Genomic DNA, 27555 nt, shown 5'->3' on the forward strand with positions numbered 1-27555 from the left:
AAGGCGACACGGTACTAGGTGGGTGTATCTAATAATGAATTTAGTAACATTTCCCCAGAAGCATTTAACTGCAGGGCACTCCAATATCATATGGAGAAATGTGCTACCTGATTTAGGGGACACCGTAAACAGTTGCGAGTTGGAGCCGATCTCATCGTAAAACATTTCCTTAATGTGAAATAAAGTCTGTGAAAGAACTTAACATTTATAAATTGATGGTTCAGATTACGGGATGCCAAGGTCATATTTTTTCCTCATTCTGTTCCAGTGAAATTATTGTTGAGATTCAATTAGATCTGTGGACCATACTTTTTTTAATGGCAATCTCAGAATATGAGCTTTCCAAAAGTTGTTTATATATTATTAAGATCAGTCATTTCGGGAACCCAGATAATTTCTTTATAAATCCCATAGAGATGCACGATATATCGTGAGCATATCAGAATCGGACAATATTAGCTAAAAATGCCAACATCGGCATCGGCCCGATATCTAGTTTAATGCCAATGTGCAAAACCGATGCCAAAGCTGACGTGCATACCTATATAACGTAGGTAGATGACGTGCATACCTATATAACGTAGGTAGATGACGTGCATACCTTTATAACGTAGGTAGATGACGTGCATACCTATATAACGTAGGTAGATGACGTGCATACCTTTATAACGTAGGTAGATGACGTGCATACCTATATAACGTAGGTAGATGACGTGCATACCTATATAACGTAGGTAGATGATGCATACCTATATGCATACCTATATAACGTAGGTAGATGACGTGCATACCTTTATAACATAGCAGATGATGTGATAACGTTGGCAGATACCTATATAACGTAGGTAGATGACGTGCATACCTATATAACGTAGATAGATGACGTGCATACCTATATAACGTAGGTAGATGATGTGCATACCTATATAACGTAGGTAGATGACGTGCATACCTATATAACGTAGGTAGATGACGTACCATACCTATATAACATAGGTAGATGACGTGCATACCTATATAACGTAGGTAGATGACGTGCATACCTATATAAACGTAGGTAGATGACGTGCATACTTTTATAACGTAGGTAGATGACGTGCATACTTTTATAACGTAGGTAGATGACGTGCATACTTATATAACGTAGGTAGATGACGTGCATACCTATATAACGTAGGTAGATGACGTACATACCTATATAACGTAGGTAGATGACGTGCATACCTATATAACGTAGGTAGATGACGTGCATACCTATATAACGTAGGTAGATGACGTGCATACCTATATAAACGTAGGTAGATGACGTGCATACTTATATAACGTAGGTAGATGACGTGCATACCTATATAAACGTAGGTAGATGACGTGCATACTTTTATAACGTAGGTAGATGACGTGCATACCTATATAACGTAGGTAGATGACGTACATACCTATATAATTTAGGTAGATGACGTGCATACATATATAACGTAGGTAGATGACGTGCATACCTATATAAACGTAGGTAGATGACGTGCATACTTTTATAACGTAGGTAGATGACGTGCATACTTATATAACGTAGGTAGATGACGTGCATACCTATATAAACGTAGGTAGATGACGTGCATACTTTTATAACGTAGGTAGATGACGTGCATACCTATATAACGTAGGTAGATGACGTACATACCTATATAACGTAGGTAGATGACGTGCATACATATATAACGTAGGTAGATGACGTACCATACCTATATAACGTAGGTAGATGACGTGCATACCTATATAAACGTAGGTAGATGACGTGCATACTTTTATAACGTAGGTAGATGACGTGCATACCTATATAACGTAGGTAGATGACGTGCATACCTATATAACGTAGGTAGATGACGTACATACCTATATAACGTAGGTAGATGACGTGCATACTTTTATAACGTAGGTAGATGACGTACATACCTATATAACGTAGGTAGATGACGTGCATACCTATATAACGTAGGTAGATGACGTAATGACGCCACGAAAAATACAGCTCTACACAGAACAAAAGCTGAAAAATACTAAGCGCACACTTCCAACAACTAAACAAGTTCAAGTTGAGCATTCATTTAAAAGAGTAAGAACATTTCAGCGAGACAACTCAAAGCCGAAATCCATTAACGCCAAGATCATTTAATTCCTTATGCTGCTTGCTATGGGTGCCACGACTGACATTTGGACCAGCGATGTCAACCCCATGAGCATGCTGAGTCTGACAGAACAGTGGGTCGACAAAGATTTTGTACTGAGGAAAGCCGTATTGCCCAAGAATGTGCTGGTTCTCGTACCGCTGCTGCCATTTCAATGGCATTTGAGAACATGTCTGAAACTTAGAAACATGAACACACTCCTAGTGCCATTCGAACAACTGACTATGAACTGACTAAGAAATAAGCTAATCAACTGCATCTGCCGGAGACATGACATCTGTCATGGCATTGAAACGCCTGCTCAACAAAACTGCCCACAGACTGCGGGATTAAAACTTACAAAAGTATTCGGGGCTGTGAACAAGCGAGTTGGTGGTATTCTCTCTGAGCCTCTTTACCATGTCACCACCGTGCTCGACACTAGGTACAAGGACCGCTACTTCGATGCAGACAAGACACAGGGTTTACTTGAAATATTAAATAAACGGCTGGTTCAAGATGGAAACGGACACAGTGACAGTGCGCACCGAGGAAGAGGCCACGGACAAACAGAGCTAAAACTTTACTGCTTGACATGTATGATGAAATCCTGGTTGAGAATGAAACATCTAAACAAATGAACAACGAAACAGCACAGCAAGTAAGTGAAAGAAATACGTTTTGATGATGTTTTACTGGTAATGGGGACATACGTAAATGTCAACAAAATAACTTTTTGGTCAGTGTGGTGTGTGTGTGTGTGTGAGTAACCTTTATTTAACTAGACAAGTCAGTTAAGAACAAATTCTTATTTACAATGACGACCTACTCCAGCTAAACCCGGGCAACGCTGGGCCAATTGTGCTTCGCCTTGTGGGACTCCCAATCACGACCGGATGTGATACAGCCTGGATTCGAACCAGGGACTATAGTGATGCCTCTTGCACTGAGATGCAGTGTCTTAGACTGCTGCGTCCATGTGCGTGTGTGTTAACTATTTAACTGTACTAGAATGTTTAAAAGGCAGCTAAAATATCGGTATTGGTTTGTTTTTTGGCAAAGAAAATATCAGATGTCATATCGTGCATCCCTAAAATCCCATCATTGGAAGGTTTGGTAGTTGGGTTTCGCAAGGGAAGTTGTAAATAGTTGGGGAAGTTGTAAATATTAATATAATTTGTATATATATATATATATATATATATATATATATATATATATAAAATATTTAAAAAATATATATATATAAAAAATATATTTGCCTGGTAATGTGTCTTTCAAATCTTGGAATGCTCTCAAACCATTACTGTCCATGATATCGGCACGGCTACGAGTTCCACATTTTGACCATTGGGGTGATGCAAAAAGCCGCCCTCCACATTGCAAGGCGCTATTGTGAAATATTGGAGTTATGGGCATGCCATTTTGATTCCAAGTTACATTGTTTTGAAAGTTTGTTTAATTTAGTTTAAATTGTTTAAGGAATATATCAGTGAAGACCAAAATGTATATTTGATACAGTCGCAAAGCTAACTAAAAAGCAGCATTCTCTGAGAGAGGATGGCTTTCACTTCAGCAGTGATAAATTCATGAACTTCTTTAACGAAAAGATCATGATCATTAGAATGAACAAATTACATTGTCCTGAGTCTGCACAACTCTGCCAGGACCTAGGATCAAGAGAGACACTCAAGTTTTTTAATACTATATCTCTTAACACATTGATGAAAATAGTCATGGCCTCTAAACCTTCAAGCTGCATATTGGACCCTATTCCAACTAAACAACTGAAAGAGCTGCTTCCTGTGCTGGGCCCTCCTTTGTTGAACATAATAAATGTCTCCCTGTCCACCGGATGTGTACCAAACTCACTAAAAGTGGCAGTAATAAAACTTCTCTTGAAAAAGCCAAACCCTGACCCAGAAAATATAAAAAACTATCGGCTAATATCGAATCTTCCATTCCTCGCATCATTTTTTGAAAAAGCTGTTGCGCAGCAACTCATTGCCTTCCTGAAGACAAAATGTATATGAAACGCTTCAGTCTGGTTTTAGACCCCATCATAGCACTGAGACTGCACTCGTGAAGGTGGTAAATAACCTTTTAATGGGGTCAGACAAAGGCTCTGCATCTGTCCTCGTGCTCCTAGACCTTAGCGATGCTTTTGATACCATCGATCACACAATCTTTTGGCGAGATTTGGTCTACAAATTGGTCTATATGGACAATTCCTGGCCTGGTTTAGATCTTATCTGTCGGAAAGATATCAGTTTGTCTCTGTGGATGGTTTGTCCTCTGACAAATCAATTGTAAATGTCAGTGTTCCTCAAGGTTCCGTTTTAGGACCACTAATGTTTTCAGTATGTATTTGACCCCTTGGTGATGTCATTCGGAAACATAATGTTAACTTGACGATACACAGCTGTAAATTTCAATGCAACATGATGAAGCCCCAAAATTGCCCTCCCTGGAAGCCTATGTTTCAGACATAAGGAAGTGGATGGCTGCAAACTTTCTACTTTTAAACTCGGACAAAACAGAGATGCTAGTTCTAGGCCCCAAGAAACAAAGAGATCTTCTGTTGGATCTGACAATTAATCTTGATGATTGTACAGTCGTCTCAAATAAAACTGTGAAGGACCTTGGCGTTATTCTGGACATTGATCTCTCTTTTGACGAACATATCAAGACTGTTTCAAGTACAACTTTTTTCCATCTACGTAACATTGCAAAAATCGGACATTCTCTGTCCGAAAATTATGCAGAAAAATGTATCCATGCTTTTGTCCCTTCTAGATTAGACTACTGCAATGCTCTACTTTCCGGCTACCCGGATAAAGCACTAAATAAACTTCAGTTGGCGCTAAACACGGCTGCTAGAACCCAAAAATTTGATCATTTTACTCCAGTGCTAGCCTCCCTACACTGGCCTCCTGTTAAAGCTAGGGCTGATTTCAAGATTTTACTGCTAACCTACAAAGCATTACATGGGTTTGCTCCTACCTAACTTTCCGATTTGGTCCTGCCGTACATACCTTCACGTACGCTACGGTCACAAGACACAGGCCTCCTTATTGTCCATTGAATTTCTAAGCAAACAGCTAGAGGCAGGGCTTTCTCCTATAGAGCTCAATTTTTATGGAAAGGTCTGCCTATCCATGTGAGAGATGCAGACTCGGTCTCGACCTTTAAGTCTTTATTGAAGACTAATGATTGAGTGTAGTCTGGCCCAGGGGTTTGAAGGTGAACGGAAAGGCACTGGAGCGTCGAACCGCCCTTGTTGTCTCTGCATGGTCGGTTCCCCTCTCTCCACTGGGATTCTCTGCCTCTAACCCTATTATGGGGGCTGACTCACTGGCTTACTGGTGCTCTTCCATGCCGTCCCTAGGAGGGGTGCGTCACTTGAGTGGGTTGAGTCACTGACGTGATCTTCCTGTCCGGGTTGGCGCCCCCACCTCGGGTTCGTGCCGTGGGGGACATGTTCGTGAGCTATACTCGGCCATGTCTATATCCTGCCTGGTTGGCCCTGTCCGGGGGTACGACGGACGGGGCCACAGTGTCTCCCGACCCCTCCTGTCTCAGCGTCTAGTAATTATGCTGCAATTGTTTATGTGTCCTGGGTTAGGGTCAGTCTGTTATATCTGGAGTATTTCTCCTGTCTTTTCCGGTGTCCTGTGTGAATTTAAGTATGCTCTCTCCTTTCTTTCTTTCTTTCTTTCTTTCTTTCTTTCTTTCTTTCTTTCTTTCTTTCTTTCTTTCTTTCTTTCTTTCTTTCTTTCTGAGAACCTGAGTCCTAGGAACATGCCTGGAGATGACAAAAATGTAATTTCCCTTGAAAGTTTCTGGCAATGGTTTTATCTAAGGAAAGAAACAAAATGGGACATGATTGGGATTCCATGCAGTAGGTCAGATTTGGTGAGACTGATGTTATAACTTGAGATAGAGCTGAAATGATCTATGATGTTCTGATGTTTTGGGAGGGATTGAGTACATTGCCTAGCTAAAGTAAGATATCATTGCCGTATAATGAGATCTCATGATCTGTAGAATTGAGAGATGTTGGTCTAATTTCGTTGAGTCTAACTCGATGGATGGCCAAATATTGCTCTCTGTCTTATCAATAGTTTGTTTTGACTTTGAAAAGAGTAGCTACCTGGTCTGAAAAAAGTGTTTGTTGAGAACACTAATGTCATTAACAACTTTTCTAATTCTGCTATCTTCTTTAAAGCGCCATCTTGTGGCTCTTTTAGGAGATTCTGAAAGTTGTATCAGGCAGTGATAGGCATGATGATCAGATATGCTCATATGTTGTATTTCTATTTTCTAGATTAAAGAAAATAGAGGAGTACATAATAGTATGAAATCAATTCGGGAGAATGTTTTGTGACTGTTTGAATAGCAAGTGTACTTTTTTACTTTAGGGTTATGAGCTAGTCAGGCATCAATGAGGTTGTAATCAGAGAGTATATTTTGGAGAGCCTTGGTTGCCTATGGATTGTAGTTGGTCTTATTAGATATGTCCTGCATGTTCAGAATGGCATTTATGTCTGTACAATAACCAGATGGAATTCAGTTAACTCTAACAATATGCTGTTCAAAGAATTAAAAAACTTGAAAATGAATCATATGAATTTGGAGCAAACACATGAATAAAGGCAATTTTATTTTCATTATGGATACATTTAAGGAAAGTGATTCTGCCTTCTTAGTCTTCGCCTTTACCCAAGATGGTAATTTAGAGTTTCTTATGTATCATTATGATTACACCTTTAGTTATGTTTGGGGCTGATGAAGTAACAGCCAGTTTGTACGAATGCGTTTCTGTTCTATGTGAGTCCTTTTGGAGCAGGTGTGTTTCTAGGAGTACTGCTATATCAACATGGTTTAGTGTTAGGATATCAAGACAATGTTCAATTGGTGAGTTTAGGCCTTTCACATTCCAAGAGTCAATAGCTAGCGTTGTCATTGTAAAAATTAAAATAATATTAATGATGTAATTATTATCTTGGTGTTAATAAGCCCATGGATATAAAACTAAAAGCTGGACCTACAGGGAAATCCCCCCATTGGTCATCCCCACCCATTGGTCATCCCCACCCATTGGTCATCCCAACCCATTGGTCATTCCCCACCCATTGGTCATTCCCCACCCATTGGTCATCCCCACCCATTGGTCATTCCCCACCCATTGGTCATCCCCACCCATTGGTCATTCCCACCCATTGGTCATTCCCCACCCATTGGTCATCCCCACCCATTGGTCATCCCCACCCATTGGTCATTCCCACCCATTGGTCATCCCCACCCATTGGTCATCCCCACCCATTGGTCAACCCCACCCATTGGTCATTCCCCACCCATTGGTCATTCCCCACCCAATGGTCATCCCCACCCATTGGTCATTCCCCACCCATTGGTCATTCCCCACCCATTGGTAATTCCCCACCCATTGGTCATCCCCACCCATTGGTCATTCCCCACCCATTGGTCAACCCCACCCATTGGTCATTCCCCACCCATTGGTCATTCCCCACCCATTGGTCATCCCCACCCATTGGTCAACCCCCACCCATTGGTCATCCCCACCCATTGGTCATCCCCACCCATTGGTCATCCCCACCCATTGGTCAACCCCACCCATTGGTCATCCCCACCCATTGGTCATCCCCACCCATTGGTCATTCCCACCCCCACCCATTGGTCATCCCCACCCATTGGTCAACCCCACCCATTGGTCATCCCCACCACCCATTGGTCATCCCCACCCATTGGTCATCCCCACCCATTGGTCAACCCCACCCATTGGTCATCCCCACCCATTGGTCATCCCCACCCATTGGTCAACCCCACCCATTGGTCATCCCCACCCATTGGTCATCCCCACCCATTGGTCATCCCCACCCATTGGTCAACCCCACCCCTTGGTCAACCCCACCCATTGGTCATCCCCACCCATTGGTCATCCCCACCCATTGGTCATCCCCACCCATTGGTCCTCCCCACCCATTGGTCATCCCCACCCATTGGTCATTCCCCACCCATTGGTCAACCCCACCCATTGGTCAACCCCACCCATTGGTCATCCCCACCCATTGGTCATCCCCACCCATTGGTCAACCCCACCCATTGGTCATCCCCACCACCCATTGGTCAACCCCACCCATTGGTCATCCCCACCACCCATTGGTCAACCCCACCCATTGGTCATCCCCACCCATTGGTCATCCCCACCCATTGGTCATCCCCACCCATTGGTCATCCCCACCACCCATTGGTCAACCCCACCCATTGGTCATCCCCACCCATTGGTCATCCCCACCCATTGGTCATCCCCACCACCCATTGGTCATCCCCACCCATTGGTCATCCCCACCACCCATTGGTCAACCCCACCCATTGGTCATCCCCACCCATTGGTCATCCCCACCCATTGGTCATCCCCACCACCCATTGGTCAACCCCACCCATTTTTTGTTGTTGTTGGGGGGTATTTTCTTTGTTTTAAGAAAAACTCAAATATCCACATAGTTTTTTATTACTATTAAATGGTCTTAGTTTAAACATAGGAAGAAATAAAAAAAACAAGCAAAAAGGAATTGTTTGGAAGCCCCTTAGGAGGGACTGTTAATCTATCGTAAGCAGTTTAATCCATAGGGATGCAATGTGCTGTAGACCCACAAGGAAGCAACCCCAGTCTGTATGGCACTTCAATATATTATCCATTGTTCATTAATTGGTGTGGAGTCATCAATGTCTAAATGTCCTGGAACATCGGCAATTTAATAATAATGACAAAGTCCAATGCTCAGCAATAATAATAATAGTGTTCCTTTTACCCAATTGCGAGGGTTTTCTCATCATTGTCCTATGGCAGCACCTAGATCTGTCAGCTCGTCACCTTGTGTGTTGGACTTGATGTGCTTATCGAAGAAGTCTTTAGCCTCCCTGGCAGTAGAACATGTGTGTGTTGTATTCTGGAAGGTCAAGATGTGTTTTGTCGGGTGGATGAAGCCGCATCTTAGGTTTAGCCTGCGTAGCTGGGATCTCACTTCTTTGTAGGTCTCCCTCTGTTTTAGCAGTTCAGAACTCAGGTCTGAGTAGATGCTGATACACTTCCCCACATAGGTCAGACCCCTGGATTCCGCTGCAAGGCGAACAATTCACAGCTTGACTTCAAAGCTGTGGATCAGTACAATCATAGGCCAGATCCATTCCTGAGAGGACCTGTGCGATGCACAATGTTAATCGGTGGCATGGGACCCAGCCTCTCCTGCCTGGACAGTTCATAGAGAAGATGAAGGAAGTTGAGATGCCCGCTTCAATTTCAAGTCCTTTGACCCGCACATTGAATTCCATCTTCTCTTTTAGGAGTTTAATTATCCTTTCCAACCGAGTTTGTGCTGTTTCCAAGTCTGTCTCATTGGCTATCCTCTCCAGACTTTCCACTTTGGTTGAATAGGTATCCACTTCAGCAGTAATCACTGCCAATGATTCATTTACCGGTTTTAATTGTAAGTTGAGGGCAGAGGTAATCTCCTCACAAACAATCTCTTGTATAGTAACGGCCAGCTCTTTCTGTTGCCTGGTATTGATACACCATGTTCCCACAGCTGAATTGTGCACTGACAAATTCTAGCTCCTTGAGCATAGTACACCTGCTAGTTATTTCTCGTCACAATGTTTGGGTATTTTAGGCATTTTATTAGGATCCCCAATAGCTGCTGCAAAAGCAGCAGCTACTCTTTCTGGGGTCCACATGAAACATGACATAATACAGAACATTAATAGACAAGAACAGCTCAAGGACACAACTACATACACTTAAAAACGGCACACACAGCCTACATATCAATATATACACAAAATATCTCGGTCAAATAGGGGAGAGGCGTTGTGAGGTGTTACTTTATCTGTTTTTTTAAACCAGGTTTGCTGTTCATTTGAGCAATATGAGATGGAAGTGAGTTCCATGCAATAAGGCTCTATATAATACTGTACACTTTGTTGAATTTGTTCTGGATTTGGGGACTATGAAAAGACCCCTGGTGGCATGTCTGGTGGGATAAGTGTGTGTGTCACAGCTGTGAGTAAGTTGACTATGCAAACAACTTGGAATTTTCAAAACATTAATATTTCTTATAAGAAGAAGAAGTGATACAGTCAGTCTCTCCTCAACTCTTAACAAAGAGAGACTGGCAGCATAGTATTTATATCAGCCCTCTGATTACAATGAAGAGCAAGATGTGCCACTCTGTTCTGGGCCAGCTGCAGCTGTACTAGGTCTTTCTTAGCAACACTTGACCAGATGGCTGGACAATAATCAAGATAAGACAAAACTAGGGCCTGCATGATTTGTTTTGTGGAGTGTGGTGTCAAATAAAACAGAACATTTCGGTTTTGCGGACAGACCTCTCCCCATCTTTACAACTATTGAATCTATATGTTTTGACCATGACAGTTTACAATCTAAGGTAACACCAAGTAATTGAGTCTCCTCAACTTGTGCACCCAGAGTCTCCTCAACAACTGCACCCAGATTCAGCTGAGGTCTAGAGGTTAGGGAATGATTTGTACCAAATACAATGCTCTTAGTTTTAGAGATATTCAAGACCAGTCCTCTACTTTTTTTTATATCTTTACCAATGACCTGCCACTGGCATTAAACAAAGCCTGTGTGTCCATGTATCCTGATGATTCAACCATATACATCTCAGCAACCACAGATAAGGAAGTCCCTGAAACCCTTAACAGGGAGTTGCAGTCAGTTTTGGAATGGGTGGCCAGTAATGAACTAGAAGTGCCCTAGGTACACCACACTCTACATGTTTGACATTAGAGAAGCTTCCATTAAATAAAACCCTTTGAATTATATTAGATAGATGGCTCTGAATCCACAATATGGCAGAAGTTGAAAAGGCATTACACATGGTCATGGTCAATAATATCAAAGTCTGCAATGAAATCTGACAGTACAGCTCCCACAATCTTCCTATTATCAATTCATTTCAACCAATCATCAGTCATTTGTGTCAGTGCAGTACATGTTGAGTGCCCTTCTCTATAAGCATGCTGAAAGTCTGTTGTCAATTTGTTTACAGAGAAATATAATTTAATTTGGTCAATACATTTTTTTCCCAAAAGTTTGCTAAGAGCTGGCAGCAAGCTGATTGGTCTGCTGTTAGAACCAGTAAAGGCCGCTTTATCACTCTTGGGTAGCGGAATCACTTTGGCTTCCCTCCAGGCCTGAGGACAAACCTTCCTCTAGACTCAGATTAAAGATATGACATATAGGAGTGGCCATTGAGTCAGCTACCATCCTCAGTAGCCTTCCATCTAAATTGTCAATGCCAGGAGGTTTGTCATTATTGATCAATAACAATCATTTTCCTACCTGTCCCACGCTAACTTTACAGAATTCAAACTTACAATGCTTTTCATTCAGTTTGTTTTTGTATTCATGAATACGATGGCTCACTGTTTGTTGTTGGCATTTCCTGCTTACGTTTGCCCACTGTGCCAATTAAGTAATCATTATAATAATGTGCAACATCAATTGGTTTTGTGATGAATAAGCTGATCTGGTTCAGTGAAAGATGGAGTTGAATTTCCATCATTCTTTATATCATTGATCTTGGCTTTATGATACCGTTTCTTCTTCTTGTTGAGTTTAGTCACATCATTTCCCAATGTGCAGTAAGTCAGCCAGTCAGATGTGCAGACAGACTTATTAGACACTCCTTTTGCCTCATCTCTTTCAACCATACAGTTGTTCAATTCCTCGTCAGCCCATGGAGCCTTATCAGTTCTAATGAATGTCTCACACCTTAATAGGATGTTTGATATGGAAACGTTTTGGGAAATAAGTCTGTTAATTCATAGTGATTTGGAAAAGATGAACATATTATGACAGAATGAATCAAATAAAGTAAAATGACAGAGGAAGGTATATTGCTGCTGAGCCCATGAAAGACTCAATGTAATATACAGGGATACGTCAGTTGTTAGCACCTGACATACCAGCATCACTGGAGAAAAGCAAAATATCAGGGAGACATTAACAGCCATTTGGCATTCTAGATATCATTGTCTTTAGTAATGGACTTGGGTGTCAACCAATTAATTATTTTTTTCCATAGCATAAGCTCACAGTATGGGCTTGTTTTAACCGTCGGACTGACTCTGGGTCAGTAGTAATAGTGTAGCCCTGATAATATTACCATATTTTGTGTTAAACCTGACTTCTGGTCAGTGCTTAAAGCTCACCTGGTGTTGAGGGGCTGGATGTGGATAGTGCTGAGCTCCTGCAGGTTATGATGAGGGTGTGTGTGTGAGAGAGCGCACGTGGGAATACTGGAGTTGGGTAAAGGGGCGTGGTTCCTCTTGGTGTGGCGGGTACAGCAGGTGCCCGTCATGCCTTCTTGGCTGGAGAGGGAGGGGCTTTGAGACGGATAGCTCTGGAGTGCCCCCTCCAGGTAGCTCTGCTCATAACACAGCTCATCTGCAAACTCATGATTCTACAGAGAGGAAGAGAGAGAGGAAGAGAGTGGGGAAGAGAGGGGGGAAGAGAGTGGGGAAGAGAGGGGGGAAGAGAGAGGGGAAGAGATAGGGGAGGGGGAGAGAGGGGGAAGAGAGTGGGGAAGAGAGGGGGAAGAGAGAGGGGAAGAGAGAGGGGAGGGGGAGAGAGGGGGAAGAGAGAGGGGAAGAGAGTGGGGAAGAGAGGGGGAAGAGAGGGGGCAAGAGAGAGGGGAAGAGAGAGGGGAGGGGGCAGAGAGGGGGAAGAGAGAGGGGAAGAGAGTGGGGACGAGAGTGGGGACGAGAGGGGGAAGAGAGTGGGGAAGAGAGGGGGAAGAGAGGGGGGAAGAGAGAGGGGAGGGGGAGAGAGGGAAGAGAGTGGGAAGAGAGGGGGAAGAGAGAGGGGAGGGGGAGAGAGGGGGAAGAGAGAGGGGAGAGGGGGAAGAGAGAGAGGAAGAGAGTTGGGAAGAGAGGGGGAAGAGAGGGGAAGAGAGAGGGGAGGGGGAGAGAGGGAAGAGAGGGGGGAAGAGAGAGGGGAGGGGGGAGAGAGGGGGGAAGAGAGAGGGGAGAGAGGGGGGAAGAGAGAGAGGAAGAGAGTTGGGAAGAGAGGGGGGAAGAGAGGGGGGAGAGAGGGGAGGGGGAGAGAGAGGGGGAAGAGAGGGGGAAGAGAGAGGGGAGAGAGGGGGAGAGAGGGGGGAAGAGAGGGGGGAAGAGAGAGGGGAAGAGAGAGGGGAGAGAGGGGGAAAGAGAGAGGGGAAGAGAGAGGGGAGGGGGAGAGAGAGAGAGGAGAGAGAGGATGAAAGAGAAGAGGAGGAACATCTGAAAAACACATAATTTAACTCAAATTCATGTCTTTCGGGGGTTTGATTTTAATATTATTTTACATTTGATAAAAAAACAAATATATTTAACATTGACTTTTTTCTTGTTTGATGTGCTTGTCACTTTGTGTGTGTGTGTGTGTGTGTGTGTGTGTGTGTACTCACTGTGGTTTTCTCCAGACAATGCAGCAGGTGGTGGTGTTGGCTCTCCAATAGGGACTGGTTCTTGCTCAGGTGCTGCTCCTCCTCAATGGAACCCTGCAACACACACACACACACACACACACACACACACACACACACACACACACACACACACACACACACACACACACACACACACACACACACACACACACACACACACACACACACACACACACAATGTGAGTGAATATGTTCCACAGTTTTGTTTGCCAACAGATAGAAGGGTTTCTAGGTGTGTGTGTCTGTTTGCTGTCTCTGTACCTGGTCTGAAAGGTTCATCTTGTAAGGAAGTTGCTTCAGGTCAAAGGTGAAAGAGGAGACAAAAAGACACACAGGTAGAGTTTTACTAGGTTTTCATTTCAGTATAATGAATGCTCAGTGTGTGTGTGTGAAAGAGGGAGAGGGAGAGAGTGTGAGTGTAAATGTGGGAGTGGTTTGTTCTGTGTTTGTGGGGCACGACGCCCTCTTCTCTGAGTCAGATTGTCTGAGTGGGTTTCTGCTACTGACTATATCTCTGGGTTCTGGGCTGCTACTGACTATATCTCTGGATTCTGGGCTGCTACTGGCGATATCTCTGTCTTCTGGCCTGCTACTGGCGATATCTCTGGGTTCTGAGCTGCTACTGGCTATATCTCTGGGTTCTGGGCTGCTACTGGCTATATGTCTGGGTTCTGGGCTGCTACTGGCTATATCTCTGGGTTCTGGGCTGCTACTGGCTATATCTCTGGGTTCTTGGCTGCTACTGGCTATATCTCTGGGTTCTGGGCTGCTACTGGCTATATCTCTGGGTGCTGGGCTGCTACTAGCTATATCTCTGGGTTCTGGGCTGCTACTAGCTATATCTCTGGGTTCTGGGCTGCTACTAGCTATATCTCTGGGTTCTGGGCTGCTACTAGCTATATCTCTGGGTTCTGGGCTGCTACTAGCTATATCTCTGGGTTCTGGGCTGCTACTGGCTATATCTCTGGGTTCTGGGCTGCTACTGGCTATATCTCTGGGTTCTGGGCTGCTACTAGCTATATCTCTGGGTTCTGGGCTGCTACTAGCTATATCTCTGGGTTCTGGGCTGCTACTGGCTATATCTCTGGGTTCTGGGCTGCTACTGGCTATATCTTTGGGTTCTGGGCTGCTACTAGCTATATCTCTGGGTTCTGGGCTGCTACTAGCTATATCTATGGGTTCTGGGCTGCTACTAGCTATATCTCTGGGTTCTGGGATGCTACTGGCTATATCTCTAGGCTTCTGCTACTGCTTATAGCTCTGGCCTGCTAATGCTGGCTATATCTCTGGGCTCTGTCTGGGCTGCTGCTGCTGGCTATATCTCTGGGCTCTGTTTGGGCTGATGCTACTGGCTATAGCTATGGGCAGAGAGAGCAGGAGCAACAGCCTAGAGGGCCAGACGGCTGGGTGTTTGGCTCAAAAGTTGATTAATGTTGATTACAATGTTTATTAATTTATGTCAACAACATAAATAAATGAGTGCGTCAAAACTAAGTATAAGGATGCGTGTTCGGTCTGTAGTATACCTCAGGCTAGATATAGAGGGGCAGTAGGCCTATTTACTAGATTGCAGTGTGATGTCAGTCAGAGAAAATGGGGGAAGCTCTTTCCTACAGATACGTGTAACAGGTGTGAAATGGCTAGGTAGTTAGCATCGGCCTAGTAGCGTTTCAATCGTTGCCGTCACTCGCTCGGAGACCTTGAAGTAGTTGTTTCCCTTGCCCTGCAAGGGCCAAGGCTTTTGTGGAGCGATAGGTAATGATGATTTGCGGGTGACCATTGTTGATGTGTTCATAGCGTCCCTGGTTCAAACCCAGCTTGGGGCAAGGAGAGGGACAGAAGCAACACTGTTACGTACGCATACTGTAAACTTTCACTGGGTTGCATCAGTCAGGGCTGACAGGACAGCGCACTGCAATCCCTGACAAAACCCTTTGCTTGGCTTGTTAAAATGCATAAATATCATACCACCTAAAATCTACCTTTACTTTTTATTTTTTTTAATTGCTGAAACAATACAGGCTTTAATCATTTTAACGTTTAGTGTCCCAACCTGGACTCACTGGTAAACAATACAGGCTTTAATCATTTTAATGTTTAGTTTCCCAACCTGGACTCACTGGTAAACAATACAGGCTTTAATCATTTTAACGTTTAGTGTCCCAACCTGGACTCACTGGTAAACAATACAGGCTTTAATCATTTTAACGTTTAGTGTCCCAACCTGGACTCACTGGTAAACAATACAGGCTTTAATCATTTTAATGTTTAGTTTCCCAACCTGGACTCACTGGTAAACAATACAGGCTTTAATCATTTTAACGTTTAGTGTCCCAACCTGGACTCACTGGTAAACAATACAGGCTTTAATCATTTTAACGTTTAGTGTCCCAACCTGGACTCACTGGTAAACAATACAGGCTTTAATCATTTTAACGTTTAGTTTCCCAACCTGGACTCACTGGTAAACAATACAGGCTTTAATCATTTTAACATTTAGTTTCCCAACCTGGACTCACTGGTAAACAATACAGGCTTTAATCATTTTAACATTTAGTTTCCCAACCTGGACTCACTGGTAAACAATACAGGCTTTAATCATTTTAACATTTAGTTTCCCAACCTGGACTCACTGGTAAACAATACAGGCTTTAATCATTTTAACATTTAGTTTCCCAACCTGGACTCACTGGTAAACAATACAGGCTTTAATCATTTTAACATTTAGTTTCCCAACCTGGACTCACTGGTAAACAATACAGGCTTTAATCATTTTAACATTTAGTTTCCCAACCTGGACTCACTGGTAAACAATACAGGCTTTAATCATTTTAACATTTAGTTTCCCAACCTGGACTCACTGGTAAACAATACAGGCTTTAATCATTTTAACGTTTAGATTCCCAACCAGGACTCACTGGTAAACAATACAGGCTTTAATCATTTTAACGTTTAGATTCCCAACCAGGACTCACTGGTAAACAATACAGGCTTTAATCATTTTAACATTTAGTTTCCCAACCTGGACTCACTGGTAAACAATACAGGCTTTAATCATTTTAACGTTTAGTTTCCCAACCTGGACTCACTGGTAAACAATACAGGCTTTAATCATTTTAATGTTTAGTGTCCCAACCTGGACTCACTGGTAAACAATACAGGCTTTAATCATTTTAAAGTTTAGATTCCCAACCAGGACTCACTGGTAAACAATACAGGCTTTAATCATTTTAACATTTAGTTTCCCAACCTGGACTCACTGGTAAACAATACAGGCTTTAATCATTTTAACATTTAGTTTCCCAACCTGGACTCACTGGTAAACAATACAGGCTTTAATCATTTTAACGTTTAGATTCCCTTCCCAACCAGGACTCACTGGTAAACAATACAGGCTTTAATCATTTTAACATTTAGTTTCCCAACCTGGACTCACTGGTAAACAATACAGGCTTTAATCATTTTAACGTTTAGTTTCCCAACCAGGACTCACTGGTAAACAATACAGGCTTGAATCATTTTAACGTTTAGATTCCCAACCAGGACTCACTGGTAAACAATACAGGCTTTAATCATTTTAACATTTAGTTTCCCAACCTGGACTCACTGGTAAACAATACAGTCTTTAATCATTTTAACGTTTAGTTTCCCAACCTGGACTCACTGGTAAACAATACAGGCTTTAATCATTTTAACATTTAGTTTCCCAACCTGGACTCACTGGTAAACAATACAGGCTTTAATCATTTTAACGTTTAGATTCCCAACCTGGACTCACTGGTAAACAATACAGTCTTTAATCATTTTAACATTTAGTTTCCCAACCTGGACTCACTGGTAAACAATACAGGCTTTAATCATTTTAACGTTTAGTGTCCCAACCTGGACTCACTGGTAAACAATACAGGCCTTAATCATTTTAACATTTAGTTTCCCAACCTGGACTCACTGGTAAACAATACAGGCTTTAATCATTTTAACGTTTAGTTTCCCAACCTGGACTCACTGGTAAACAATACAGGCTTTAATCATTTTAACGTTTAGTTTCCCAACCTGGACTCACTGGTAAACAATACAGGCTTTAATCATTTTAACGTTTAGTTTCCCAACCTGGACTCACTGGTAAACAATACAGGCTTTAATCATTTTAACATTTAGTTTCCCAACCTGGACTCACTGGTAAACAATACAGGCTTTAATCATTTTAACGTTTAGTTTCCCAACCTGGACTCACTGGTAAACAATACAGGCTTTAATCATTTTAACGTTTAGTTTCCCAACCTGGACTCACTGGTAAACAATACAGGCTTTAATCATTTTAACGTTTAGTGTCCCAACCTGGACTCACTGGTAAACAATACTTAATCATTTTAACATTTAGTTTCCCAACCTGGACTCACTGGTAAACAATACAGGCTTTAATCATTTTAACGTGTTAAGTTTCCCAACCTGGACTCACTGGTAAACAATACAGGCTTTAATCATTTTAACGTTTAGTTTCCCAACCTGGACTCACTGGTAAACAATACAGGCTTTAATCATTTTAACGTTTAGTTTCCCAACCTGGACTCACTGGTAAACAATACAGGCTTTAATCATTTTAACATTTAGTGTCCCAACCTGGACTCACTGGTAAACAATACAGGCTTTAATCATTTTAACGTTTAGTGTCCCAACCTGGACTCACTGGTAAACAATACAGGCTTTAATCATTTTAACATTTTTCCCAACCAGGACTCATTAAACAATACAGGCTTTAATCAACCAGGACTCACTGGTAAACAATACAGGCTTTAATCATTTTAACATTTAGTTTCCCAACCTGGACTCACTGGTAAACAATACAGGCTTTAATCATTTTAACGTTTAGTTTCCCAACCTGGACTCACTGGTAAACAATACAGGCTTTAATCATTTTAACGTTTAGATTCCCAACCAGGACTCACTGGTAAACAATACAGGCCTTAATCATTTTAACATTTAGTTTCCCAACCTGGACTCACTGGTAAACAATACAGGCTTTAATCATTTTAACGTTTAGATTCCCAACCTGGACTCACTGGTAAACAATACAGTCTTTAATCATTTTAACATTTAGTTTCCCAACCTGGACTCACTGGTAAACAATACAGGCTTTAATCATTTTAACATTTAGTTTCCCAACCTGGACTCATTGGTAAACAATACAGGCTTTAATCATTTTAACGTTTAGATTCCCAACCTGGACTCACTGGTAAACAATACAGTCTTTAATCATTTTAACATTTAGTTTCCCAACCTGGACTCACTGGTAAACAATACAGGCTTTAATCATTTTAACGTTTAGATTCCCAACCTGGACTCACTGGTAAACAATACAGTCTTTAATCATTTTAACATTTAGTTTCCCAACCTGGACTCACTGGTAAACAATACAGGCTTTAATCATTTTAACGTTGAGATTCCCAACCTGGACTGACCAGTAGATACAATATAGTGCATGTAAATCCGGGACCCTCCATTTTGTATGATATGTTACGTTGCAGAAAGTATTCACACCCCTTTGACTTTTTATACATTTTTGTTGTGGTCCAGCCTTACTTTAAAATGGATTAAATGTAGATGTTGTGTTCAAGCCTGAATTTAAAATGGATTAAATGTAGATGTTGTGTTCCAGCCTGAATTAAAAATGGATTCAATGTAGATGTTGTGTTCCAGCCTGAATTAAAAATGGATTAAATGTAGATGTTGTGTTCAAGCCTGAATTTAAAATGGATTAAATGTAGATGTTGTGTTCCAGCCTGAATTTAAAATGGATTAAATGTAGATGTTGTGTTACAGCCTGAATTTAAAATGGATTAAATGTAGATGTTGTGTTCCAGCCTGAATTTAAAATGGATTAAATGTAGATGTTGTGTCACTGTCTTACACAACACACCATAATGTCCAAGTGGAATTATGTTTTTAGAAAAATAAAAAAATGTATTGTATTGTATTGAGACAATAAGTATTGAACCCCTTTGTTAGGACAAGCCTAAATATGTTCAGGACTAAAAATAGGCTTAACAAGTCACATAAAAAGTTGCATGGACTCACTCTGTGTGCAATTATAGTGTTTGACGTGATTTTTTAATGACTAACTCATCTCTGTACCCTACACATACAATTCATTATCTGTTAGGTCCCTCAGTCGAGCAGTGCATTTCAAACACATATTCAACCACAAAGACCAGGGTGGTTTTCCTCCCGGAGAGGAAGGACACTGCTCAGGGACTTCACCATGAGGCCATTGGTGATAGCAGAAAACTGCGGATGGATCAACAACATTGTGTTACTCCACAATAATAACCTAAATGACAGAGTGAAAAGAAGGAAGCCTGTACAGAATACAAATATTCCAAAACATCCATCCTGTTTGCAATAAGGCACTAAAGTAAAACTGCAAAAATGTTGCAAAGAAATTAACTTAATGTCCTGAACACAAAGTGTTATGTTTGGGGCAAATACATCACTGAGTACCACTTTTCAAGCATGGTGGTGGATGCATCATGTTATGGGTATGCTTGTCATCAGCAAGGTCTATGAAGTTTTTTTTAAATAAAAATAAATGCAATAGAACTAAACACAGGAGACACCCTAGTCCTTGATGATCTTTATGGCCTTCTTGTAACATCGGGTGGTGTAGGTGTCCTGGAGGGCAGGTAGTTTGCCCCCGGTGATGCGTTGTGCAGACCCCACTACCCTCTGGAGAGCCTTACGGTTGTGGGCGGAGCAGTTGCCGAACCAGGCGGTGATACAGCCCAACAGGATGCTCTCGATTGTGCGTCCGTAGAAGTTTGTGAGTGCTTTTGGTGACAAGCCGAATTTCTTCAGCCTCCTGAGGTTGAAGAGGCGCTGCAGCGCCTTCTTCACGATGCTGTCTGTGTGGGTGGACCAATTCAGTTTGTCTGTGATGTGTACGCCGAGGAACTTAAAACTTACTACCCTCTCCACTACTGTTCCATCAATGTGGATAGGGGGGTGTTCCCTCTGCTGTTTCCTGAAGTCCACAATCATCTCCTTAGTTTTGTTGACGTTGAGTGTGAGGTTATTTTCCTGAGGGCCCTCACCTCCTCCCTGTAGGCCGTCTCGTCGTTGTTGGTAATCAAGCCTACCACTGTTGTGTCGTCCGCAAACTTGATGATTGAGTTGGAGGCGTGCGTGGCCACGCAGTCGTGGGTGAACAGGGAGTACAGGAGAGGGCTCAGAACGCACCCTTGTGGGGCCCCAGTGTTGAGGATCAGCGGGGTGGAAATGTTGTTGCCTACCCTCACCACCTGGGGGCGGCCCGTCAGGAAGTCCAGTACCCAGTTGCGGGGTCAAGACCCAGGGTCTCGAGCTTGATGACGAGCTTGGAGGGCACTATGGTGTTAAATGCCGAGCTGTAGTCGATGAACAGCATTCTCACATAGGTATTCCTCTTGTCCAGATGGGTTAGGGCAGTGTGCAGTGTGGTTGAGATTGCATCGTCTGTGGACCTATTTGGGCGGTAAGCGAATTGGAGTGGGTCGAGGGTGTCAGGTAGGGTGGAGGTGATATGGTCCTTGAGTAGTCTCTCAAAGCACTTCATGATGACGGAAGTGAGTGCTATGGGCGGTACTCGTTTAGCTCAGTTACCTTAGCTTTCTTGGGAACAGGAACAATGGTGGCCCTCTTGAAGCATGTGGGAACAACAGACTGGGATAGGGATTGATTGAATATGTCCGTAAACACACCAGCCAGCTGGTCTGCGCATGCTCTGAGGGCGCGGCTCGGGATGCCGTCTGGGCCTGCAGCCTTGCGAGGGTTGACACGTTTAAATGTTTCCCTCACGTCGGCTGCAGTGAAGGAGAATCCACATGTTTTAGTTGCGGGCCGTGTCAGTGGCACTGTATTGTCCTCAAAGCGAGCAAAAAAGTTATTTAGTCTGCCTGGGAGCAAGACATCCTGGTCCGTGACTGGGCTGGTTTTCTTTTTGTAATCCGTGATTGACTCTAGACCCTGCCACATACCTCTTGTGTCTGAGCCGTTGAATTGAGATTCTACTTTGTCTCTATACTGACGCTTAGCTTGTTTGATTGCCTTGCGGAGGGAATAGTTACACTGTTTGTATTCGGTCATGTGTCTGGTCACCTTGCCCTGATTAAAAGCAGTGGTTCGGGCTTTCAGTTTCACGCGAATGCTGCCATCAATCCACGGTTTCTGGTTTGGGAATGTTTTAATCGTTGCTATGGGAACGACATCTTCAACGCACGTTCTCATGAACTCGCTCACCGAATCAGCGTATTCGTCAATGTTGTTGTCTGACGTAATACGAAACATATCCCAGTCCACGTGATGGAAGCAGTCTTGGAGTGTGGAATCAGATTGGTCGGACCAGCGTTGAACAGACCTCAGCGCGGGAGCTTCTTGTTTTAGTTTCTGTCTGTAGGCAGGGATCAACAAAATGGAGTCGTGGTCAGCTTTTCCAAAAGGAGGGCGGGGCAGGGCCTTATATGCGTCGCGGAAGTTAGAATAGCAGTGATCCAAGGTTTTTCCAGCTCTGGTTGCCTAATCGATATGCTGATAAAATTTAGGGAGTCTTGTTTTCAGATTAGCCTTGTTAAAATCCCCAGCTACAATGAATGCAGCCTCCGGATAAATGGATTCCAGTTTGCAAAGAGTCAAATAAAGTTTGTTCAAAGCCATCGATGTGTCTGCTTGGGGGGGAATATATACGGCTGTGATTATAATCGAAGAGAATTCCCTTAGTAGATAATGCGGTCGACATTTGATTGTGAGGAATTCTAAATCAGGTGAACAGAAGGACTTGAGTACTTGTATGTTGTTATGATCACACCACGTCACGTTAACCATGAAGCATACGCCCCCGCCCCTCTTCTTACCAGAAAGATGTTTGTTTCTGTCGGCGCGATGCGTGGAGAAACCAGCTGGCTGCACCGATTCCGATAGCGTCTCTCCAGTGAGCCATGTTTCCGTGAAGCAAAGAACGTTACAGTCTCCGATGTCCCTCTGGAATGCTACCCTTGCTCGGATTTCATCAACCTTGTTGTCAAGAGACTGGACATTGGCGAGAAGAATGCTAGGGAGTGGTGCACGATGTGCCCGTCTCCGGAGTCTGACCAGAAGACCGCTCCGTTTCCCCCTTTTACGAAGTCATTTTTTTGGGGTCGCTGGCTGGGATCCATTCCGTTGTCCTGGGTGAAAGGCAGAACACAGGATCCGCTTCGCGAAAGTCATATTCTTGGTCGTACTGATGGTGAGTTGACGCTGCTCTTATGTTCAGTAGTTCTTCTCGACTGTATGTAATGAAACCTAAGATGACCTGGGGTACTAATGTAAGAAATAACACGTAAAAAAACAAAAAACTGCATAGTTTCCTAGGAACGCGAAGCGAGGCGGCCATCTCTGTCGGCGCCGGAAGTAGAGGGAATTTGATTTGATTTTGATTTGATTTAGAGGAAAACCTTGTTCAATCTGCTTTCCAACAGACACTGGGAGAAAAATTCACCTTTTAGCAGGACAATAACCTAAAACATAAGGCCAAATATACACTTGAGTTGCTTACCAAGATGACATTGAACGTTCCGGAGTGGCCTAGATACAGCTTTGACTTGAATCGGTCTGAAAATATATGGCAAGACCAGAAAATGGTTGTCGAGCAATGGTCAACAACCAATTTGACAGAGATTGAAGAATTAAAAAAATAATAATATGCAAATGTTGCATAATCCAGGTGTTGAAAGCTCTTAGAGATATACCCAGAAAGACTCACAGCTATAATCGCTGCCAAATGTTATTCTAACATGTATTGACTCAGGGGTGTGAATAACTGTAAATGAGATATTTCTGTATTTCATTTTCAATAAATTTGCTAAAATGACTAAAAACATGTTTTCACTTTGTCATTATAGGGTCTTGTGTGTAGATGGGTGAGCAAAACATGTTTTCACTTTGTCATTATAGGGTCTTGTGTGTAGATGGGTGAGCAAAACATGTATTCACTTTGTCATTATAGGGTATTGTGTGTAGATGGGTGAGCAAAACATGTTTTCACTTTGTCATTATAGGGTATTGTGTGTAGATGGGTGAGCAAAACATGTTTTCACTTTGTCATTATAGGGTCTTGTGTGTAGATGGGTGAGCAAAACATGTTTTCACTTTGTCATTATAGGGTCTTGTGTGTAGATGGGTGAGCAAAACATGTATTCACTTTGTCATTATAGGGTCTTGTGTGTAGATGGGTGAGCAAAACATGTTTTCACTTTGTCATTATAGGGTCTTGTGTGTAGATGGGTGAGCAAAACATGTTTTCACTTTGTCATTATAGGGTATTGTGTGTAGATGGGTGAGCAAAAACACTTTGTCATTATAGGGTATTGTGTGTAGATGGGTGAGCAAAACATGTTTTCACTTTGTCATTATAGGGTATTGTGTGTAGATGGGTGAGCAAAACATTTATTCACTTTGTCATTATAGGGTATTGTGTGTAGATGGGTGAGCAAAACATGTATTCACTTTGTCATTATAGGGTATTGTGTGTAGATGGGTGAGCAAAACATGTTTTCACTTTGTCATTATAGGGTCTTGTGTGTAGATGGGTGAGCAAAACATGTATTCACTTTGTCATTATAGGGTCTTGTGTGTAGATGGGTGAGCAAAACATGTTTTCACTTTGTCATTATAGGGTATTGTGTGTAGATGGGTGAGCAAAACATGTTTTCACTTTGTCATTATAGGGTATTGTGTGTAGATGGGTGAGCAAAACATGTATTCACTTTGTCATTATAGGGTCTTGTGTGTAGATGGGTGAGCAAAACATGTTTTCACTTTGTCATTATAGGGTCTTGTGTGTAGATGGGTGAGCAAAACATGTTTTCACTTTGTCATTATAGGGTCTTGTGTGTAGATGGGTGAGCAAAACATGTTTTCACTTTGTCATTATAGGGTCTTGTGTGTAGATGGGTGAGCAAAACATGTATTCACTTTGTCATTATAGGGTCTTGTGTGTAGATGGGTGAGCAAAACATGTATTCACTTTGTCATTATAGGGTCTTGTGTGTAGATGGGTGAGCAAAACATGTTTTCACTTTGTCATTATAGGGTCTTGTGTGTAGATGGGTGAGCAAAACATGTTTTCACTTTGTCATTATAGGGTCTTGTGTGTAGATGGGTGAGCAAAACATGTATTCACTTTGTCATTATAGGGTCTTGTGTGTAGATGGGTGAGCAAAACATGTTTTCACTTTGTCATTATAGGGTCTTGTGTGTAGATGGGTGAGCAAAACATGTTTTCACTTTGTCATTATAGGGTCTTGTGTGTAGATGGGTGAGCAAAACATGTTTTCACTTTGTCATTATAGGGTCTTGTGTGTAGATGGGTGAGCAAAACATGTTTTCACTTTGTCATTATAGGGTCTTGTGTGTAGATGGGTGAGCAAAACATGTTTTCACTTTGTCATTATAGGGTCTTGTGTGTAGATGGGTGAGCAAAACATGTTTTCACTTTGTCATTATAGGGTCTTGTGTGTAGATGGGTGAGCAAAACATGTTTTCACTTTGTCATTATAGGGTCTTGTGTGTAGATGGGTGAGCAAAACATGTATTCACTTTGTCATTATAGGGTATTGTGTGTAGATGGGTGAGCAAAACATGTATTCACTTTGTCATTATAGGGTATTGTGTGTAGATGGGTGAGCAAAACATGTTTTCACTTTGTCATTATAGGGTATTGTGTGTAGATGGGTGAGCAAAACATGTATTCACTTTGTCATTATAGGGTATTGTGTGTAGATGGGTGAGCAAAACATGTATTCACTTTGTCATTATAGGGTATTGTGTGTAGATGGGTGAGCAAAACATGTATTCACTTTGTCATTATAGGGTATTGTGTGTAGATGGGTGAGCAAAACATGTATTCACTTTGTCATTATAGGGTATTGTGTGTAGATGGGTGAGCAAAACATGTTTTCACTTTGTCATTATAGGGTCTTGTGTGTAGATGGGTGAGCAAAACATGTTTTCACTTTGTCATTATAGGGTCTTGTGTGTAGATGGGTGAGCAAAACATGTTTTCACTTTGTCATTATAGGGTATTGTGTGTAGATGGGTGAGCAAAACATGTTTTCACTTTGTCATTATAGGGTCTTGTGTGTAGATGGGTGAGCAAAACATGTTTTCACTTTGTCATTATAGGGTCTTGTGTGTAGATGGGTGAGCAAAACATGTATTCACTTTGTCATTATAGGGTCTTGTGTGTAGATGGGTGAGCAAAACATGTTTTCACTTTGTCATTATAGGGTCTTGTGTGTAGATGGGTGAGCAAAACATGTATTCACTTTGTCATTATAGGGTCTTGTGTGTAGATGGGTGAGCAAAACATGTTTTCACTTTGTCATTATAGGGTATTGTGTGTAGATGGGTGAGCAAAACATGTATTCACTTTGTCATTATAGGGTATTGTGTGTAGATGGGTGAGCAAAACATGTTTTCACTTTGTCATTATAGGGTCTTGTGTGTAGATGGGTGAGCAAAACATGTTTTCACTTTGTCATTATAGGGTCTTGTGTGTAGATGGGTGAGCAAAACATGTATTCACTTTGTCATTATAGGGTCTTGTGTGTAGATGGGTGAGCAAAACATGTTTTCACTTTGTCATTATAGGGTATTGTGTGTAGATGGGTGAGCAAAACATGTATTCACTTTGTCATTATAGGGTATTGTGTGTAGATGGGTGAGCAAAACATGTTTTCACTTTGTCATTATAGGGTATTGTGTGTAGATGGGTGAGCAAAACATGTTTTCACTTTGTCATTATAGGGTATTGTGTGTAGATGGGTGAGCAAAACATGTATTCACTTTGTCATTATAGGGTATTGTGTGTAGATGGGTGAGCAAAACATGTATTCACTTTGTCATTATAGGGTATTGTGTGTAGATGGGTGAGCAAAACATGTATTCACTTTGTCATTATAGGGTATTGTGTGTAGATGGGTGAGCAAAACATGTATTCACTTTGTCATTATAGGGTATTGTGTGTAGATGGGTGAGCAAAACATGTTTTCACTTTGTCATTATAGGGTCTTGTGTGTAGATGGGTGAGCAAAACATGTTTTCACTTTGTCATTATAGGGTCTTGTGTGTAGATGGGTGAGCAAAACATGTTTCACTTTGTCATTATAGGGTATTGTGTGTAGATGGGTGAGCAAAACATGTTTTCACTTTGTCATTATAGGGTCTTGTGTGTAGATGGGTGAGCAAAACATGTTTTCACTTTGTCATTATAGGGTCTTGTGTGTAGATGGGTGAGCAAAACATGTTTTCACTTTGTCATTATAGGGTCTTGTGTGTAGATGGGTGAGCAAAACATGTTTTCACTTTGTCATTATAGGGTCTTGTGTGTAGATGGGTGAGCAAAACATGTTTTCACTTTGTCATTATAGGGTCTTGTGTGTAGATGGGTGAGCAAAACATGTTTTCACTTTGTCATTATAGGGTCTTGTGTGTAGATGGGTGAGCAAAACATGTATTCACTTTGTCATTATAGGGTATTGTGTGTAGATGGGTGAGCAAAACATGTTTTCACTTTGTCATTATAGGGTCTTGTGTGTAGATGGGTGAGCAAAACATGTTTTCACTTTGTCATTATAGGGTCTTGTGTGTAGATGGGTGAGCAAAACATGTATTCACTTTGTCATTATAGGGTCTTGTGTGTAGATGGGTGAGCAAAACATGTATTCACTTTGTCATTATAGGGTCTTGTGTGTAGATGGGTGAGCAAAACATGTATTCACTTTGTCATTATAGGGTCTTGTGTGTAGATGGGTGAGCAAAACATGTTTTCACTTTGTCATTAT

General features: G+C 42.1%; 1 protein-coding gene across 2 annotated transcripts in view; it reads right to left on the reverse strand.

The window, feature by feature from the left end:
- The window catches only part of LOC118374059 (potassium voltage-gated channel subfamily D member 3-like), a 93839-nt gene that overhangs the window by 6232 nt on the left and 60052 nt on the right, over positions 1-27555 (reverse strand). Inside the window, exons 4-6 of one of the 2 annotated variants that reach the window (XM_052481803.1) lie at positions 13964-13996; positions 13661-13753; positions 12426-12676 (exon numbers count right to left, since the gene is read on the reverse strand). In XM_052481803.1, the coding sequence (XP_052337763.1) occupies positions 12426-12676; positions 13661-13753; positions 13964-13996 (377 nt within the window). The remainder of the gene's footprint in view (positions 1-12425; positions 12677-13660; positions 13754-13963; positions 13997-27555) is intronic. The other variant, XM_052481804.1, reaches the window with a different exon arrangement.

The sequence above is a fragment of the Oncorhynchus keta genome, chromosome 27 (genome assembly GCF_023373465.1).
Source record: "Oncorhynchus keta strain PuntledgeMale-10-30-2019 chromosome 27, Oket_V2, whole genome shotgun sequence".
In the NCBI taxonomy this organism is placed as follows: Eukaryota; Metazoa; Chordata; class Actinopteri; order Salmoniformes; family Salmonidae; genus Oncorhynchus; species Oncorhynchus keta.